Genomic DNA, 21,386 nt, shown 5'->3' with positions numbered 1-21,386 from the left:
TCATTATTTTTAAAGCGCCTAAACCAGTCTCTGCATGTCGTATTCGACAGAGCATTGTCACCATATGTTTCAACAAGAATTCTGTGTGCTTCAGCTGCAGATTTCTTTTGAATAAAGCAGTGCAATAAAATTCCCCGCAAAAACACTTTATTTGGCACAAAAGTAGACATTTTCGCAATAGGTAATTAAATACGTGGTTGACACTGTGGTAAACTGTATCTACTAGAATTTGAGGTTACATATAGTACTACTTAGCTGATGCGTTTCCGTACGAAATTCCATGCACAGAGTGCCGCTACGCCATCTTTTAAGAAACAGCGAGAACTTATTCAAGGACCTAATAGAAAATTAATAAAATTGATAGATAATTAATAGATAATATGACGCATCGAATCAAGATAAAAACTGTTTTAATCAAAGTCTTTACCCTTCTTTTTATGTTAGCTTTGAGATATCGTTTATAACGAACCAAATAACTCATCAGTAAGTCGATAAAATGTCGATTAGAAATCGCCATCAACAATATGTTTCAATAAAAAAATTATATCACACTCATAAATTTATAAACGTTTAAAGTTATACAAAACCTATTATACATACTTATTAAAATTATTAAAAATTAAATACACACAAAGATTCATGAAAACTGTATAAAACTGACGACATATATAACAACTAAGTTTTTATAGTATATAAATGTTATAATATATGTAGTAAAAATTTATATCACCTGTGAAGATTTTGCAGTAGTTCTTTATTATAATATCTTGTCAAATGGATTAATCGATCGAATAATTAAATTAAGAGTTATATTACACGTACTTAAATTAAAAAAAGATTTTATACGCAGTCTTTATATTTTTTAAATTTAAATCCATATATCTCACGTTGAATACAATAGTGCCAAGTGCAGTATTATCACTTAGTTCTGTCATATCAGTTTCTTTATGTTTCTTTAAACTATTAAAATAAACAAAAGAAATTTTTAATTCAAATCACGCTGTTTGGGATTAAATTAAAAGTTCAACATATTTACATACGAGTATACACATAAAACGTCAATCATACGTCACTTATACGTCAGTCATACAGGTTCTAATAAGACCCGATAAGTGGTGCCATCTTGCGAACCGAGCGTGAATTAAACGTGCAAACGATGCCTCGATTCTCAGAGAAATTATACAATTTCTCAAAGATCTCAAATTAATCTTTTCAATTTGATTAGAATTATGATCTCTTTGCTGTTAATCTTTATATGTTCTCCTGGATTTAGACGCCTATCTCAATAATGTTACATATTACACATATTAGCAATAAATTGCATTTTCTAAACCTACTGTCGTACTTACAATAAGTACTACTCTTCACAAATTTATATTTCAAAAACAAAAATGTTTATACATATACATGTAGCAAGGAGATAATATACAATAAAAGTCAAACGACACGAAGCATATTCCTAAATACAGATGTGCCAGTATGTGTTTGGTACGCAATCTTATGAGATATAACGGACATGAGAGTATTCTAACGTGTTTATATAAATTATTTAATATATAATTGAAAATTGAAAAACTCATAAAGCAACATGTTTTTTATACTGAAGTTGGTGTTAATAATCTTACTAAATGAAACATACGCGTATATCACGCAAAATACCGAAACAACATTGCTGCCAGCATGGTATCCGACAGACGCAAAAAAGGTACTGTACTGCCTTATTCATTGCTCAATGTCCAACACACAGGATGTACGATTTTGTGGCCTCTATGCTATGATCTTAAGGAGGCCCCCATATTTCTCCAAAATTTCATTTTTTCAATAGTTCGAGCGATTAAAAAAAAAACCTATCACAACGGGCTTATAGGAATAACAAAACATAATATACAATAATATACATACACATATATGTTCGCATTTATTGCAACTCACATTTCAAACGAATAATATAAAATATCGGGATCCAATTTTGTTTAAAACATTCGTTTTCGTCTGTTACAAAAATTATTTTTTATTATTTTAATAATTTTTTGCTGTAATTATTTTATTATCAATTTGATTAACAAATCTGATTAAAAATACATTTTTTAAAATTTTTTCTATACTAAGGAGACTCTCTTATAATGTGAGGTCCTAAGCTGTAGTTTATCTAGCTTATGTGTAGATCCGGCACTGCCAACACACTATGCGAAAATCACCAAGTCTTTTCTTAACTGTTATCTAATTACAGATACCATTATCTCTAAAAGTTTTCGGACAATTGATTCAACTAAACTTGCATAGAAACGATCGGATTGTATCGCCTGAGTATGAAGTATTAAAATATCATATAAAAGACAAATTGTCGCAGTTGAAAGCATCGGATCCTTGTTTATATATTCACAAGGATCATGTCAGTTCAGCGATCATCAACTTTTGCAACGAACATGGATTGGTCAGTATCATATAAAAGACGAGTTGTCTGGAAATTTTTACTTTTAACCATTATTGCTCTTTGTTTTATATATAAGCATGAAATGCAAAAAACAAATAAATATTTTTTTAATATAGGAAGGACTCGTTTTTCTGAAAAACGACAACTTTGAGATTAGACCTTTGCGGAACGACCTTGCGTCTTTGTCATTACTTGACGACATTTGCGTTCAAGAACAAATTAATTTTTCATTCGGAAAACCTCACCTTATCAAAAGACTGCAATATTTTGCTAATTCAAATCTTTATCATTTCGACAATTTCAAGCCGAAGCGACGTTACGTGCGAAATACACAACCAAAATTAATCTTAGAACTGGCCGTTTTTCTCGACGAATCAGCAACTGATAAAAACAACAATTTTTTATATTATAATGATGAAAAGTTACGCGATCTGATATTTGCATACGTGAATCAAATCCAAATGTTGTTCCGTCATCCGAGTTTTGGTGATCCCATCGATATTTGGTTGGTACATTTAGAAATTATGAAAGAACAACCGAAAGATTTGCCAGTTTATGACTTCAACGAAAGAGAAGTATTCAGCGGTGCGGAAATACTTAACTCGTTCTGCAGATATTCGACTAATAGTCTTTTTAAAAAACATCATTGGGATCTTGCTCTTTACTTAACCGGATTAAATTTTCATAAGCACAGACATGGTAATGAGATGGTTTCGGGACTTACCTTTCCAGGGGTGAACTTGTGCAACCACTGGCATTTTTGCGCGGTAGCAAAATTCGGTGCTATGCCTAGAACCACAAATTCTGGCTTCGCATTATCAGCCCGCATTGCTGCTCATGAAATTGGTCACATGTAAGTTTATATTTACTTATTTCATGTATATATTACTTATAAATAATATTTTTTATAAAAATTTATTCGATTGTGTAACATATGTATGTATATATTTAAAGACAATAAATAAAGAGAAAGGCTATCGCGTATGTTAATCTTTCAAATCTATAATAATTGCTACGCAGCAGTTGTTGGTGCGAAATAATTTATTTTTTAGATAGAAATTTATTCCTCCACATTGAGACATTAAAATGTACACCGATATCAGATTGAGATACTTTGAGTGAAAAATTAGATACATTGATCTCACAAAAGAGAAATAGAATGTATGAATTAAATAGAAAATTATTTTAAAAAATTATTAAACATTCTGATTCTCTCTTGTAAGATCATTGTATTTAATTTTCGTACACTCGAAGTATCCCAATTTGAGATCGGTGTATATTTTAATGTCACAGTGTAGACGAATAAGTTTCTGTATGGAAATAAATTAATTCACACTAAAATACCGCAGCCATTATTGTATCATATTAGATAAAGAATAAAAAAATAGTAGCACCATTTTTTTAGATATTTAATTCTTTCATTATTCAGTGTGTTTACTGTTAATAAACTATAAAATATACAAAAAGATCTCACATAATCGATAAGAAGTGCACGATATTTTGAAAATCAATTATTTATCTGTTTAAAGTTTTGGAATGGAACACGATGAAGATCCTAATGGTGGGAAATGTGATAAGGACAAATACGTGATGGGCTTTAACCCGATAAGACGAGGTCAAATAACATGGTCCAATTGTAGTCGTAACATAATTGAAAAGAAAGATGTCGACAAATGGTGTCTTGAACAACAGAATAGATCAAAATATCTCGATGACGCATATGCATTCTACCATTTGCATTATCACGATTTACCCGGAAGAGAATGGACAGCCAAAGCGCAATGCGAATTATATTTTCGTGACCATGATGCGAACGTCGTAACGTTGCATGATATATGTGATACCTTAGAATGCGAGACGCCAGATCCTCATTTAACGTCCCACGATAAAACATCGCACATTCGCATCGGACCGGCGTTGGAAGGTACACATTCTTTTGCTGATCTTTTACATACTTTTTAGTTTAATTAATTAAATTTATTTGTTTTCAGGAACTTATTGCGCACTCGGGAAAGAATGTCGCGGTGGAAAATGCGTGCCCGTTCAAGAACCGCCATATATTTTTAATTATTATAGAAAGGATAAATGGAGTAAATGGAAAGTAGGCCCCTGTGAAAGCAGTTGCATCGAGAAATCTAAAGGCGTACGAATCAGACGACGATTTTGCGAACACCGGAATATAAGAACGGCGAATTGCAAAGGACCGTATTACGATGTTGTTATGTGCAATGAATTCAGCTGTAATGACTTCAAACGCAAAACAATCTCTCAGTTTGCTCAGTTAATATGCAACGCATTCAGGTCCGCACTGCAAAAGCACAATCATCCAATCCAACTGGAAAATAACATAGGATCCTTATGGAGGCAGCGGTTTCATAATGTCGAGAAACCGTGGATAGCCTGCACTATATTCTGCCTACTAAAGAATACAAGTATTTATTACCCAATACGTGAAATAATGTTCGAATTCGATCAGTATCCATATATTTCGTTCCCATACTTTCCCGATGGAACGTGATGTCACAAAGATAAAGATGGTCAGGATTATTACTGCCGCCAGCATTATTGTCTGCCGGAAAACTACTCATTTGAAGAACAATATCCGAGAGATTATCGACCTGTGTGAAGAAGGATCCAAAGAAATTACGAAACGCACGTTACTTAATTTTACAATCGTTATTTGCTTACCTAGAGTCGAACGAATTGTCCTTGTTAACTTCTGTTTTGTGTATTGTCCATTCTTTACTCACAATGAGAAACGCAAGACGATCGACGAGTTCATTCCATGAAATGCGACTTTTTCAGTCTTAATGCGCCGTAATTGGACGCTTCAGCGATGGAAGTGCAAATAGTTCACGATACTGACATGCCATGAATGACGTTCACCATATTCTGTCGACGAAAAGACGTCGTTACTTATTACGCCCCACGAAATAGATCGATTTAATTCATCCCGTATTTTTCGGATGGAACATTGAAGAAAAGATTATTACTACCCTAAGCATTATTGTTTCTCGATTTACCGATTTAGAAAAAAATTTTCAACAAATTATCAATGCGCAAACAAAGATGTGAAGAAATTGGGACCACAAAACGCACGTAATCAGTCCAGAATCGTCCGTCCAGTTTGTTACTTCATGTACCAATCGTCTGATTCTGACGAATTATCCTTCTTAACTTCTGTTTTACGTAGCATCAATTATACTACAAAATACAATTAATTATAATTATTAAGAAAGTATAAAAATGTTTTTACATAATTTTTCAAACAACTAATAATGAACTACATGTAATAATTCTTAATAAATCGATCAATATTGTTAGAAATTAATGGAAAAGAAATAGAATTTTGGTTAACCTTATCAATTAATATTTTAATTTTGTTTATGTGAACATAGAGATGTTAACTAATACATATTATTAGACATTCAATAAAATAGACAGGTAATTAATGCAACGTCTTTATTCTTGTTTTATGTTAACTTCGAGATATTATTTGCAACGAACCAAATACTAATAACTTATCAGTAAATCGAAGAATATTGATAAAAATTTGGCATAAACAATATGTTTTAGCATAAATTTTATATCACATTCATAAATTTATAAACGTTTAAAATTATACCTAATGTATTACAGTATATATACTTATTAAAATTTTTTTAAATTAAATACACATAAAGATTCACAAAAACTATGTAAAACTGGCGATATATATAACAACTAACAATAAGTTTGATAATATATACATATGTTATATGTAAATAATATATGTAGTAAAAATGTATACCACCTTTGTAAATTTTGCACTAGTTCTTTAATACAATATCTTGTCAGATGCATTAATAGACCAAATTTGATTAAAAGTTATATTACATGTATTTAAATAAGAAAAAAAATTAAACATAGCCTTTGTATTTTTTAAATTTAAATTCATATACCTCACGCTGAACACAATAGTTTCAAGTGCATTATAATCAGTCAGTTTTATCATATCAGTTTCTTTATGGTTCTTTAAGCTATTAAAATAAACAAAAGAAATTTTTAATTCAAATCACTTTTGTTTGGAATTAAATTCTAAATTCAACATAATCCCATACGGAGAATATACACATAAGAATACGTCAATCACACGTCACTCATACGTCAGTTATACAGATTCTAATATAGCCCGACGAGCGGTACCCGCATTGCGCGAATCGCACGTGAATTAAACGTGCGAGCAATACTTTGCTTCTCAGAAAAATTATGTGATTTCTCAGAACATCTCGAGATCTCAAATTAATCAATTGCTTTTCAATTTACTTAGAATTGTGATCTCTCTGTTGTTAATCTTTACATTCTCTCGGATTTACACGTTTTCCCCAATCATATTACATACTATACACAGGGCCGCGCCAAGGGTATTTGCCGCCCGGGTGCGAATTCTACACTGCCGCCCTTTTTTATTATATATTTGTCATATTAAATATCAAATTAATGAGCGATTACTGTATAATCTCTGAAAGTTACAGGTAAATCATATGCAAAACAAGAGGAAAAAAAATTCGAAATATAAATATTATGATAATATTTTTCATCTATCCAGGTAAGTATTAAAATAACTTTTAGATTTTCCTGTAACTTTTACAGATTGCATAAAATTCTAGCATAAAGATGTATATTCAGAATCGCGCCGAAGGGAGTATAAATTTGTAAAATAAATTGCCAAATTAAAAACAAATATTAAAATATATATTAATATATATTTAGTTTATCTTATTTATGAATTCTATATTAAAAATGCTTACGTCGTAATACATTATGCCGCAATCGCGCTCAATCTCTTCGATACGGCAATAAGCAAGATATGAACGTTTTGAATTTTTAATAACCATTTAGTGTTATTAAAATTGATTATATTAACATATAATCTATATAAATTTAACTTTACGTGCTTTTTTTGTTGCGAATTAATTTATTATATTACTTAAATCTAGTTCAGTTGCTGTCTTATTTTCAATACTAATAATACTTAAATTGGACAATTTTTTCTGTGTCATAGTCGATCTTAAATAATTTTTTATTATTTTTAGTTTAGAGAAAGATCTTTCTCCCGTAGCCACTGTTACAGGTATTGTTAAAAATATGCGCAAAGCTACTGCAAGATTTGGAAATATACTAATAAGATCATTAGCAAAAATATATTCTAAAACAGCTAATGGATTCATCTGAGGTTTTAAATAAATCTAAATATTTTCTATTTTTTGACACAATTCAAGTGCATCTATGTCAGCTGCTTTTCGTAAATCATCTGATAATTTAATTTGCAAGTCTATGCAATATTTTAATTTCATCTCTTTACTCATTGATTTTAATAGATAAATATCGTTCAAAAACTGAAAAGTATTATTATGGTCATTTAAAAGTTCAAAACGCTCATCTATTTTGCTTATTGTTATATCTAAGATAACAAAATAAAAATTAATCTTAAACGAATTTTCCGGAGAGTCAATTATTTCATCCATAGCTTCGTACATAAAAAGTTTTTTTTCTTACGTGGTCTAATTACACTAGAAGCAGGAAATTCATTTTCACACTCCATGTCTTGTGCAATTTGTTTTGCATTTTCTAATATATCTTTGAAACCGTCATCAGATCTACATTGTTTTAAATAGCTGTTAAGTTCTTCAGCATTTGTATTATTGTTGGTAGCACTATATCAGACTTTTGCATCAAATTACTAACAACATTAATTTTGGATAAAATTTGATACCAAATTACCACAGAACATATAAATTTATACGACTTTATTCTTGTTAGTAAAGATTTGGCGAGATTTCTGCTGTTACTATCTCGGGATTGATCATTATACAAATTAAATAAAGCATCATATATTGAATCTAAATTATATCTGAATACCTTAACAGCATCAATTCTACTTTCCCACCTTGTTTCACTAACTCGTTTCACAGTTAAAGTGGGACATTCGTCTTTTAAAATTTTCCAACGATATATCGATGTCGAAAAAAATACGTATATTTCTTGAATAATGTTGAAAAAATTTTCTATTTCTAGAGAAGCCTTCACGGCATCGTTAACTACCAAATTTAAGGTATGCGCGGCGCACGGTACATAAAATGCTCTTGGATTAATATCCAAAATTCTTTTTTGAAGGCCGTTGTGTTTCCCTTTCATGTTTGCCCCATTATCGTAATGCGTGACCACGCATGTCGTAAATATTAATATTTTCTTGATATAAAAAATCAATAAGAAAATTTGTTAACCCTTTATCTGTTGTATCTGAAATAGAACAAAAGCCTAAAAATTGTTCCTTTATTTCAATTTTTTTGTTCTCATTATTTAAATGCACATATCGTACAACGATAGTTACTTGTTCTTCATGAGATACGTCCGGAGTAGAGTCTATTATAACTGCATAATATTTGTTCAATTTTAACATCTCTATAATTTGATTTTTTACATTTTTACCTATTATAGATATTAATTCGTTCTGAATTCGATCACCCAAATAATGAGGCATTTTATTATTATCATTTTGTATACGATTTATATGTTCTAACATGACATTATCAAATTGAGCAATCATTTCAATTAATTTCAAAAAATTTCCATTTTCTTCTTTATACAATTTATTATTGGTACCTCTTAACGCCAAATTTTGTACTGCCAAATATTGAATTACATGTATAATTCTTTCAAGTACTAATTTCCATCGATTTTTTTCTAGTTTAATGATATTTTCATTAATTGTATCAACCGTTCTATCATATTTTAATGACTTATTGAGATCAACCCACGATTTAAAACTTTTAACATGTTTTTCACTTTTTTCGTGTCGTTCTAAAGTTCTAGATAGATGTTGCCAATCCTTAAAACCATCTTCATTATTAAAAACGTTAATTTTATTATTAAAAAGTTTACAACAAAAACAATACGCGGCGTCTTTTAATTTTAAATATAATAACCAATTTCTGTGAACTTTTTCGTTATTACTTAAATGTTTATAATAATATTCTGAAGAAAATGACTTTTTTTTACTATCTACGGGAAAGTTAAAGTTTTGAATTTGTCTTGGTCCAATATCAATTAAAGTCATTCTAACACTATTAAAATTTTAGGCCACAATCCTGGATCATGAAAATCATCAATATTGTAGGAGCTTTCATCTGTAGTGCACGTTTTTTTCAGATGTACTGCTGACAGTTTCGTTTATACAAGAGGCACTTACATTTGTAACTGATACGCTTTTAGTATTGGAGACGCCTTCGATGTTGCACGGACTATTAAACGAATCCTTTGTAGATGTGAAATCTTGATTCTCTTCTGTATAAACGTTTTCTTTTGGAAGTTCAGTACATTTTACATTTTTTGAAAACGTGGGCTCAAAAAATTTTGAAATATTAGTTGTATTTTTACTAATATTTTTTTCTTTTTCTAATTTCTACTTTTGATATTCAGCTCTTGAAAGCCTTTTTTTCCATCTGACATGTATAGATAATCAATTAACTTTTTAGCATGTTGAGAAAAAATCAATTATTTTTATTAAAAAAGTCAAGCTACAACACTAACAATATTAACATAACATAAATTGACATAAAATTGTTTAATTTTTAGTTTTAATTAACAAAATAATTAAAGTCAATGAATACGTATTATAGATAATAAGTAAACATAGTTATGTTATAAATTTTAAACTAGAAGAATATATATTTATTAACGGTTTAATATTATATTAAATATATACATTATAAAAAAGTAATTTACCTTTGCTTATATGTATTTTTCTGAAACATTGACCAACAAAAACTAATAAGTTCAAAACGTATTCGTTAAATGTAATCAATACGATCAAAATTTTGAGTAATGGGTATCTAATTCCGAGCACTGACAGCGGTCTACGATCTACGGCTTTCGAGTCCACACAAACAACAAACGAGAATCGCTATTAACAATATCGCATTATTACCACAGCCATACTTTTGTTTTTTTAATTATGTGTCACATATGTATGACGTCGGATTAACAAAACAGAATCGGCACAAAAAATATAAAATCTATAACAAAACCTTCAAAAAAAAAAAAAATAGAAGAGAATCAAAATTCTATATCTGTGAAAGATTTTTCGAATAATTCACGCAATAACTGGGATTCATAAATAAAACAAACTGAATTTGCCGCCCCCTTTGTTGTGCCGCCCGGGTGCAATGCACTCTTTGCACCCTCGGGTTGGCGCGGCCCTGACTATACATATTAGCAATAAATTTCAATTTCCAAATCTATACTGATATCATAAGCACCACTCTCTCTTTTCAAATTTGGGTTTCCGAAATAATATTTATACATACACATATAGCAAAGAAGGAATATACAACAAAAGTCAAACGACACGAAACATATTCCTAAATACAGATGCCAGTACGTGTTTGATACGCGATCTTATGAGATACGATGAACATAAGAGTATTCTAACGTGTCTGTATAAATTACTTAATATATAATTTAAAATTGGGAAACGCAAAAAGTAAAATGTTTTTTATACTAAAATTGGTGTTAATAACCTTGCTAAATGAAACGTATGCATATATCACGCAAGATACTGAAACAATACTGCTGCCGGCATGGAACCCGACAGGCGCAAAAGAGGTACGTACGTTTTATTGTACTGCTTCATTGTGCAACGTTTAAAATATGCCATAATCACCAAGTATTTTCTTAATTGTCATCCATTTATAGATATCATTGACTCTAAAAGTTTTTGGACAATTGATTCAACTGAACTTGCATAAAAACGATCGGATTGTATTGTCAGAGTATGAAGTATGGAAATATCATTTAAAAGACAAGTTGTCGCAGTTGAAAGCATCGGACTCTTGTTTATATATTCACAGAGATCATGTCAGTTCAGCAATTATCAACTTTTGCGACGAATATGGATTGGTCGGTAGTATCATGTAAAATACGAATTGTCTTAAAATTTTTACTTTTAACCTTTATTATTTCTTATTTTATACATGAACATGAGAAACAAAAAACAAATGAATATTTTCTTAATGTAGGAAGGACTCGTTTTTCTAAAGAACGACAACTTTGAGATTAAACCTTTGCGGAATGACCTTGCGTCTTTGTCTTCACTCGACGACATTTACGTTCAAGAACAAATTAATCTTTCATTCGGAAAACCTCACCTTATCAAAAGATCACTGCAACATTTTGCTAATTCAAATCTTTATCATTTCGACATTTTCAAGTCGAAGCAACGTTTCGTGCGAAATACGCAACAGAAATTAATCGTAGAATTGGCGGTTTTCCTCGACAGATCAGCCACTGATCAAATTTTTTTTACGTTTTAATTATGAAAAGTTACGCAATCTGATATTTGCATACGTGAATCAAATCCAAATTTTGTTCCATCATCCAAGTTTGGGTGTTTCTATCGATATTAGATTGGTGCATTTAGAAATTATGCAAAAACAACCGAAAGATTTACCAGTTTACGATTTTGAGAAAAAGGAAATATTCACTGCTTCGAAAATACTCGAATCGTTCTGCAATTACACGAATCTTGGTCTTAGAAAAAAGTGTCATTGGGACATTGGTCTTTAAATATCTGGATTAGATTTTTCAATGACAAAACAAGATAAAGATAGAGTTGCGGGATTAGCCTATGTAGGGCAAGTGTGTGGGCGCTTGTCTTGCGCAATAGCAAAATTCGATGCTAAACCTAGAACAATACATACTGGCTTTACATCAACCCACATTGCTGCTCATGAAATTGCTCATGTGTAAGTTTATATATATTTATTTTACGTATATATTATTTATAAATACTATTTTTTATAAGAATTTATTTGATTGTACAATATATGTATATATTTAAAGACAAAGAGAAAGAGAAAGACTCGTATGGTAATCTATTAATTATATAATAATGGTTACGGAGTCGTCGCAGTTGTTGATGCAAAATAATGAACTTTTCATATAAAAATTTATTCGTCTATATTGAGAAAGCAAAATATATACCGACCTCAGATTGAGATATTTCGAGTGTTCGAAAATTAAATACATTGATTTCATAACGAAGAATTAAAATGTATGAATTAAGTAGGAATTTATTTTAAAAAATTATTATTAACACTTCTGATTATTTGTTGTGAGATCAATGTATTTGACTTTCGTACACTTGAATTATCTCAATTTAAAATCGGTGTTTATTACAATGTCTCAGTGTAGACGAATAAGTTACTACGTGAAAAATAAATTATTTTTCACCAATTGCAGCTATTATTATATTATATTTGATAAAAAATAAAGACATTTTTTTTTAGAGATATAATTCTTTTATTATTCAGTTTGTTTATATAAAAGTATTTCAAATAAACGATAAGAAGTAAATATATTGTAAAAATAAATTATTTATTTGTTTCAAAGTTTAGGAGTACGTCACGATAAAGAGATGGGTGGGAAATGTAATGAGAACATTTACTTGATGAGCGAAAACTGGATAAAAAGAGGCCAGGCAACATGGTCCGAGTGTAGTCGTAACCAAATTGAAGAACTCGACAATGAGTGTCTTAGAAATCAGGCGAGATCGATAAACCTTGATGACGCATATGCATTCTATCATTTGCGTTATCACGATTTACCCGGAAGAGAATGGACTGCCAAAGCACAATGCGAATTATATTTTCGTGACCATGATGCGAACGTAGTCACGTTGCATGATATATGTCATACTTTGGAATGCGAGATGCCTAGTATGAAGTCCGACGATAAGACATCATATAATCGCATTGGAGCGCCGTTGGATGGTACGCTTTCTTTTGTTAATTTCTCACATACTTTTTAATTTAATGCAATTAATTTAATTCCTTTTTCAGGAACATATTGCGCACCCGGGAGAGAATGCCGCGGTGGAAAATGCGTGCCCGTTCAAGAACCGCCATATATCTTTAATTATTATAGAAAGGATAAATGGAGTGAATGGGAAGTAGGCCCCTGTAAAAGCAGTTGCATCGAGAAATCTAAAGGCGTACAAGTCAGACGACGATTTTGCGTACAACGAAATAAAAGAACGGCCAATTGCAAAGGACCGTATTACGATGTTGTTATATGCAATGATTTCAGCTGTAATTTTTTCATCAGCCGAACAATCGATCGGTTTGCTCTGATAATATGCAGGATATTCGGAGGAACACTGAAAACGTCCAACTTCAGATATCCAACAATCCAACTGAAAAATTGGATAGGATCCTCATGGAAGCAGGCCTCTCATGATGTCGAGAAACCATGGATAGCCTGCACTATATTCTGTCTACTAAAGAATACAAGTACTTACTACCCAGTACGTGAAATAATGTTCGATTTTGAAAATTACCCGTACATTTCGTTTCCATACTTCCCCGATGGAACGTGGTGTCACAAAGATGAAGATGGTCAGGATTATTATTGCCGGCAGCATTATTGTCTTCCGGAAAACTACTCATTTGAAGAACAATATTCGGGAGACTATCAACATGTGTGAAGAAAGATCAGAAAATTACGAAATGTGCGTAAATTAATTTACAACCGTTAGTCAAGTTGTTTAGTAGTTGCAGATTATTTATCTGATATACAGTCGTACGAATTGTCATTATTAACTTCTGTTTTGTGTATCGTCCATTCCTTGCTCGATGAAAACAAATGGACGAAAAATTTGATCAAATTACCGGCATCTAAATCGAATTTCATTCATTGATATTATTAAAAGCAAAAAAAAAATTGTTTTAAATTATTAGATAATAATTAACATTCTCACAAAAAAGGAGAATAAATAAATAAAGTACAAGCATTTTTATTTGGTATAAGAAAATGTTTCCGAAGAAGATCAACGAGAACGATAACGTCACCCAATATGTTATGTTTTAATAATTTACCGATGTTATATAAATTTGTATTTGTATACTATATTTGAAGTAATAATAAAAATTAAAATAAAGAAATGCACATTACGTAATCGAATCATATTCAAAATTTATTTAGTACAAATAATTGATTTATTGAACTTAAGAGCCAGTTCACCGAACGATGTTAGAAACGAGTGAGTTCTAATATATTTGCTAATTTTAATATTTAATATTTAATAAAAACAACATTTTTCTTATTAAGTAAAATATATATACAAAAAAATATTGATCTACAAGGTCTATTACAGTATGTGTAATTTTTGCCTCGTTGTTTCCTTTTTTTTCAAATTTTTTCAATTAATCCGGCTGACTTGTAATGTTACATTTAATATATAACAAATATAGAAATTTTATAATACATTCATTTGCCACATATGCAAAAGCTCTTGAGCATTTACCGATTCATGGTTTATGACTAAAGTAATTATATGTAAAGTATCATTCTACTCTTCCTAGATAACATTGGTAGGATAAACTAACTTAGTACACTAGTTAACAATATCAAGATAATATATATTAAATTTCAAGCTTTATTTAGGTTTACTATTAACGAAAACAACATGTTTCATATTTTCCAACTATCTAGTAGACTTAGCAATAAGCTATTATTGGTTATTTTATAGTATTCTATCTTTAGTGATAGGTAGAAAAAATTATAAGTATATTATGCTTTACTGATATCTTACGTATTCTTACATGAAATGGTAGAAATTAAATAATTAAAGAGTATAATACATTACAATAGAAAGAAACCTACATTACATTGGTAGTTATATAAGTAGTGATTATCATAAATATGCTTAAAACGTGCTAATATAATTGATATGTAAGATGTATTAGAAAAGTCTAGCATAATATCACAATCAATCAAATACTTTCGGGAAAATGTATAGGCAATGAAATTAGACTTCTAGAATGTTGCGGTAGAACAGCGCTCGGAAATAGTTGCACACTTCGAGCCGATTCAGGAGACGACGCCTCCTGTTCCCCCACTACCGCCCGGCCTCTGGCGGCCGAGCCGCCGATAGCTCTGGCGCAAGAGCGTTTTATACACTCACCCGAAAAAAAAGCGGTACACTGAAAATGTGGGAAAAATTCATCAAATTTCAACTGACGATAACTTCGTAAATAATAAAGATAGAAAGTTCTATAAAATATGGAAATGAAGCTAAAAATCTCTACTTTAAGAATCAATTTATTTCAATGTTGCAAAATAAATTTATTGAAAATGGCGGATGACAAAGCGCGAGCATGCAAAATTGAAAAATAATGGTTCGAGTTTGCGACGGTGCACGGTATAAACAAAAAATTGTAGCTTATTGGGATCAAAAGCGTACGAAAGTACAGAGTCTCCTCTTTAAAATGCTTTTTTATGCATCTCGATACGATGATTTTTCGCCGAGAGATTCGCATTTGAAGAAAAAGGCAGATTCTTACTTCTAGGCCTCTCACTTACAGTACAGTCTGCAAATCGTTCTCCAACGCGACGGTATACTCGTTCTCGTCCGTCTGAAGAATACAGACAAAAACGAGATTCGTCGCTAAAAAGAACGGTACTCCATTCTGCATATGTCCAGCCTGCATGCTCGACAGCAAAATTGAGTCGAGTTACGCGATGGCGACGCATAAGCGAAGGTACATTTGCTGGCCTGCGCGGAAAAAGACCGTGTTCCGCTAATCTGTTTCGAATAGTGTCAACGGATACATTACATTCGCGGACATCTCTTAAATTGTTTCAAATTTGAACAGCCGTTCGATGTCTGTCTCTTAATGAATTTAAAACAATAAATCGGTCATCGTTTTCATTCGTACAACGAGGACGTCCCGAACCAGGTCTTCTTTGGACAGAATTAGTCTCCAAGTACCTAGCATAAGCACGTTGCACGGTTGACACTGATAAATCAAGTGCCTCAGCAACGTACCTTCGACTTCTCCCATCTTCAATTAACGCTACAACTTGAGCAGCTTTTTCAGGACTTATCGTCGCCATAATTGACCAATAATTTCAATGCGAAAAGATTAATTATTGTTTACTTTGACGAAATCGTACGAATAAGTAACGCGTCTCAAAAGAAAAAGATCAAGAGAAATCAAGCACTCTTCTCGCAATGTGCGGTCGAGCATAAACAAAAAGTCAGGGCGGAGAAATCACAAAAGATCTGCAGACATCTCCTTCGGATGCAAAACAATTGATTGAAAAATAATGGTTCGAGTTTGCGACGGTGCACGGTATAAACAAAAAATTGTAGCTTATTGGGATCAAAAGCGTACGAAAGTACAGAGTCTCCTCTTTAAAATGCTTTTTTATGCATCTCGATACGATGATTTTTCGCCGAGAGATTCGCATTTGAAGAAAAAGGCAGATTCTTACTTCTAGGCCTCTCACTTACAGTACAGTCTGCAAATCGTTCTCCAACGCGACGGTATACTCGTTCTCGTCCGTCTGAAGAATACAGACAAAAACGAGATTCGTCGCTAAAAAGAACGGTACTCCATTCTGCATATGTCCAGCCTGCATGCTCGACAGCAAAATTGAGTCGAGTTACGCGATGGCGACGCATAAGCGAAGGTACATTTGCTGGCCTGCGCGGAAAAAGACCGTGTTCCGCTAATCTGTTTCGAATAGTGTCAACGGATACATTACATTCGCGGACATCTCTTAAATTGTTTCGAATTTGAACAGCCGTTCGATGTCTGTCTCTTAATGAATTTAAAACAATAAATCGTTTTCATTCGTACAACGAGGACGTCCCGAACCAGGTCTTCTTTGGACAGAATTAGTCTCCAAGTACCTAGCATAAGCACGTTGCACGGTTGACACTGATAAATCAAGTGCCTCAGCAACGTACCTTCGACTTCTCCCATCTTCAATTAACGCTACAACTTGAGCAGCTTTTTCAGGACTTATCGTCGCCATAATTGACCAATAATTTCAATGCGAAAAGATTAATTATTGTTTACTTTGACGAAGTCGTACGAATAAGTAACGCGTCTCGAAAGAAAAAGATCAAGAGAAATCAAGCACTCTTCTCGCAATGTGCGGTCGAGCATAAACAAAAAGTCAGGGCGGAGAAATCACAAAAGATCTGCAGACATCTCCTTCGGATGCAAAACAATTGATTGAAAAATAATGGTTCGAGTTTGCGACGGTGCACGGTATAAACAAAAAATTGTAGCTTATTGGGATCAAAAGCGTACGAAAGTACAGAGTCTCCTCTTTAAAATGCTTTTTTATGCATCTCGATACGATGATTTTTCGCTGAGAGATTCGCATTTGAAGTAAGAATCTGCCTTTTTCTTCAAATGCGAATCTCTCGGCGAAAAATCATCGTATCGAGATGCATAAAAAAGCATTTTAAAGAGGAGACTCTGTACTTTCGTACGCTTTTGATCCCAATAAGCTACAATTTTTTGTTTATACCGTGCACCGTCGCAAACTCGAACCATTATTTTTCAATTTTGCATGCTCGCGCTTTGTCATCCGCCATTTTCAATAAATTTATTTTGCAACATTGAAATAAATTGATTTTTAAAGTAGAGATTTTTAGCTTCATTTCCATATTTTATAGAACTTTCTATCTTTATTATTTACGAAGTTATCGTCAGTTGAAATTTGATGAATTTTTCCCACATTTTCAGTGTACCGCTTTTTTTTCGGGTGAGTGTATAAGAAATAGGCTGGGTTGTTGAGGCACCTCTCAGAAAATAGTAATATTTTCTTTGCTACATAAATAATGTTTATTTTTATTAATAATTAAATATATATATATTATGTATTAATGAGAAAATAAACATTATTTATGTAGTGAAGAAAATGTTACGATTTCCTGAGAGATGCCTAAACAATTCAGCCTATTTCTAATATAAAACGCTCCTAAGCCAAGCCAGAGCTATCGGCGGCTCGGCCGCCAGCGGCCGGGCGGTAGTGGGGGAACAGGAGGCGTCGTCTCCTGAATCGGCTCGAAATGTGCAACTAATTCCGAGCGTTGCGGTAGAATATAATTTGCCCGGTATTTTTCTGACTTTATCAGATTTGTAGAACGTATAAAAGGAGATTACAAAGAGAGGCACTTAGAATTTCATCCAAAAGAATGAAAGTGGATGATATATTTTACCGTATATATAAACAAATTCGGCGAAATAACAATGATAAGAATAATGATGAATCTATTGATTTGAATGAAAATCATGTGTGCAATGATTTTGAACAAGCTAATTTTATAGAGTTTTTAAGTGATAATGTGAATCTGCAATTGACCAGTGATAGAGAGGACAATGATAATGAAGAGAATACAGATATTCAATCTAATGTTAGCTTACAGAGTGAAAAACAGGATGATAATTCCGATAATAGTGAAGATGACAATGAAAATGTTCTTATTGTTCTTATTGTTAATGAGGATGAAAAAGAACAGTATCTTATTCAATTAATTCGAGAGTGGGCTTTAGAGGGAGGATATCTTTCAATGAAAAAACTGGATGATCTACTTAGAAAATTAAGTACTGTTTTTGTTGATATACCTAAATCATATAAAACTCTGTTGAGTACTCCAGTAAATTTGAAGATACATGAATTTCATGATGGATCACAGATGTGATATAAAGGTATCAGAAAAAATTTGGATACTATGCAGCTGGAACCATATTTACATATGTATGGTAAAGTTATTAATGATATAAATATAGACGGATTACCACTATTTAAATCCTCCAAGGCAAAGTTTTGGCCAATTTTAAGCTATCTTACAATGACTAAAAATGCTCCTTTTATTGTAGCCATTTATTTTGGAAAAACAGATCTTCAAGATTTAAATATTTATCTTGGAGAGTATTTGTAAAGGCAGGCGTATTAACGAGAACAATTGTGTTCGTTTTACACAATATATATTTAGCTTAGGACTTAATAGTCGTTACAAATATGGTTATAATGAATAAAGACAAAAAATATAACATTCACAAGCCGAGACAAGAAGAAGCCAAACGGTAGTAGCGCGCTGCTATTATGATACCCTGAAGTGGGAAAACGAAAAGAACACCCCACTTCGGAACAGAATAACATTTTACAGAAAGCGCTTCTGACCGCGCTTTGACCGGCCCTATGAATGCAGGAATAAACATCTTCAGTATGTGAATGAAGTAGAAGATCTGCTAAATAATGGTTATGTTTTTAATAATAGGAGATATCCATTTCAAATAAGGCATTATATTTGTAATGCACCTGCTCGCTCTTTTGTGAAGTGTTGCATAGGTCACTGCGGCTATGCTTCTTGCGAGAAGTGTACTGTTGTAGGCAAATGGATTGAAGATAGAGTGACATATATTAATCTAGATGAAAATCCAAGAACTGATTATTTATTTTTGCAACAAACTCAACCCCAACATCACCAAGATCATTCTATATTAGAAAGGATCAATACTGGAATGGTATCACAATTCCGATTAGATAGTCTCCATCTTGTACATCTGAGTGTCTTTAAAAGGTTGATCACAGCTTGGTGTAAATGGAATTGTTTATGAAAACTTCATAGAATTACTGTTGCTGCAATATCAAAAGCATTAGAATTTCTCTCAGATTATTGCCCTCAAGATTTTAACAGAAATCCATAATTAGAAGAATTGAAATTTTTCAAAGAAACAGAATTTCGTAGATTGTGCCTGTATAATGATATCCTAAGGACTTTCAGGAACTTTTTGAATGAAAATATTTACAAGCATTTTCTTTTATTACATTCGGCTATATATATATTGTCAAATCCTGTCCTGGTTCATTCTATGAATGATTATGCAAATCAGTTATTAAAAACATTTATTATACATGCTGCTACTATATATGGAAAGAAGTTCGTTGTACAATGTCCATGCACTATCTCATTTGGCAGAAGAATGTGCCTTACGTGACCATTTAGAATGTTTTAGTGCATTTAGATATGAAAATTTTCTGAAATCTATTAAGGACTTACTTCAATCTGGATACAAGCTCTTACATCAGGTTGTCAATAAAGATTTGGAGAGAAATGTATCTGTACCAGTGATATTAGAAACCAATACTCCAAAAATTAGATTATCTAAAAGACAAACACCACAAACTGAAATTGTGCATAGAGTACACTATAAGCGTATTTCTATAGATGATGTTATCCTACAAACTGGGAAAAAGGATTCATGCTTTATATCAATTACTGATGAAGTAATACTCCTTGAAGATATTGTTTACAGTAAAAATGTAGTATTTTTAGTGGGAAGACCATTCTAACAAACTAAGGATTTTTATACATATCCTCTTCCTTCATTTATTCTTGGAATCGTGTCTGTCTCTCAGATAAGTGAAAATGTGAGAATTTTGTCAATATCTGAAATAAAAGCTAAATGTTGGCTTATACCAGATCGTGACTCTTTTTTACGTGTACCATTGTTGCATACATTTTCAATTTTTCAAGCACTATGATGATTTTAAACCGCATCCTTCACAGTCCAAAATTTTCCTATATGAAAGTACGCATGCATAATTTTATTATCTATATCAGGGCTCGGAATTATTTCATCTTTTCGGCCGATTCTCGTGGTATACGCCTCCTTTCCTCTTCTTACCGCGCGCGCGGCAGCCGCTTGAGCCAACGCTGCCGAGCGTTAGGAGCGGCGCTATCCGATAAACGTTAGGTTCTTCTCCCTTGATCATTAAAAGTTAAAAAAATTTATTAAAAATATTTTTTTTATTTTTAAATTTATTATGTAAAAATATTTTAATAGATTTCCACGTCACCCATGAGGTACTATTGCTATTGAGGAAAAATATATTTTTAATAAATTTTTTTAACATTAATCGAATAGCGCCGCTCCTAACGCTCGGCGGCGCTGGCCGTAGCGTCTGCCGCGCGCGCGGTAAAAAGAGGAAAGGAGGCATATACCGAAAATCGGCCGAAAAGATGAAATAATTCCGAGCCCTGATCTATATCATATCATTTAGAACTAGCTAGAATTGCTAATGTTTAATTTTGTAATTTAGTTTG

The 21,386-nt window shown here is 32.1% G+C and overlaps 1 protein-coding gene and 1 pseudogene across 1 annotated transcript; both read left to right on the top strand.

The window, feature by feature from the left end:
- Nucleotides 1–1,486: 1,486 nt before the first annotated feature.
- LOC105676970 (A disintegrin and metalloproteinase with thrombospondin motifs 7-like) lies at nt 1,487–12,002 on the top strand. Its single transcript, XM_012375214.2, has 7 exons — nt 1,487–1,705; nt 2,231–2,434; nt 2,551–3,287; nt 3,964–4,358; nt 4,426–11,080; nt 11,171–11,374; nt 11,494–12,002. The coding sequence occupies exons 1-5, from the start codon at nt 1,589–1,591 to the stop codon at nt 4,950–4,952; spliced, it is 1,980 nt and encodes a 659-aa protein (XP_012230637.1). The 5' UTR covers nt 1,487–1,588; the 3' UTR covers nt 4,953–11,080; nt 11,171–11,374; nt 11,494–12,002.
- Nucleotides 12,003–19,800: 7,798 nt separating this feature from the next.
- LOC136997075 (uncharacterized) lies at nt 19,801–20,824 on the top strand (annotated as a pseudogene).
- The last annotated feature ends 562 nt before the right edge of the window (nt 20,825–21,386 follow it).

The sequence above is a fragment of the Linepithema humile genome, chromosome 1, assembly GCF_040581485.1.
Source record: "Linepithema humile isolate Giens D197 chromosome 1, Lhum_UNIL_v1.0, whole genome shotgun sequence".
Classification (NCBI taxonomy): domain Eukaryota; kingdom Metazoa; phylum Arthropoda; class Insecta; order Hymenoptera; family Formicidae; genus Linepithema; species Linepithema humile.
Note: the sequence above shows the minus strand (reverse complement) of the source record. Positions and strands in the feature narration are given on the sequence as shown.

Coding starts and splice junctions, on each gene's coding strand:
- LOC105676970 (XM_012375214.2), top strand. CDS start 1,589: ATGTTTTTTATACTGAAGTTGGTGTTAATAATCTTACTAAATGAAACA. Junction 3,288..3,963: donor GCTCATGAAATTGGTCACAT/GTAAGTTTATAT, acceptor ATCTGTTTAAAG/TTTTGGAATGGAACACGATG. Junction 4,359..4,425: donor CATCGGACCGGCGTTGGAAG/GTACACATTCTT, acceptor ATTTGTTTTCAG/GAACTTATTGCGCACTCGGG.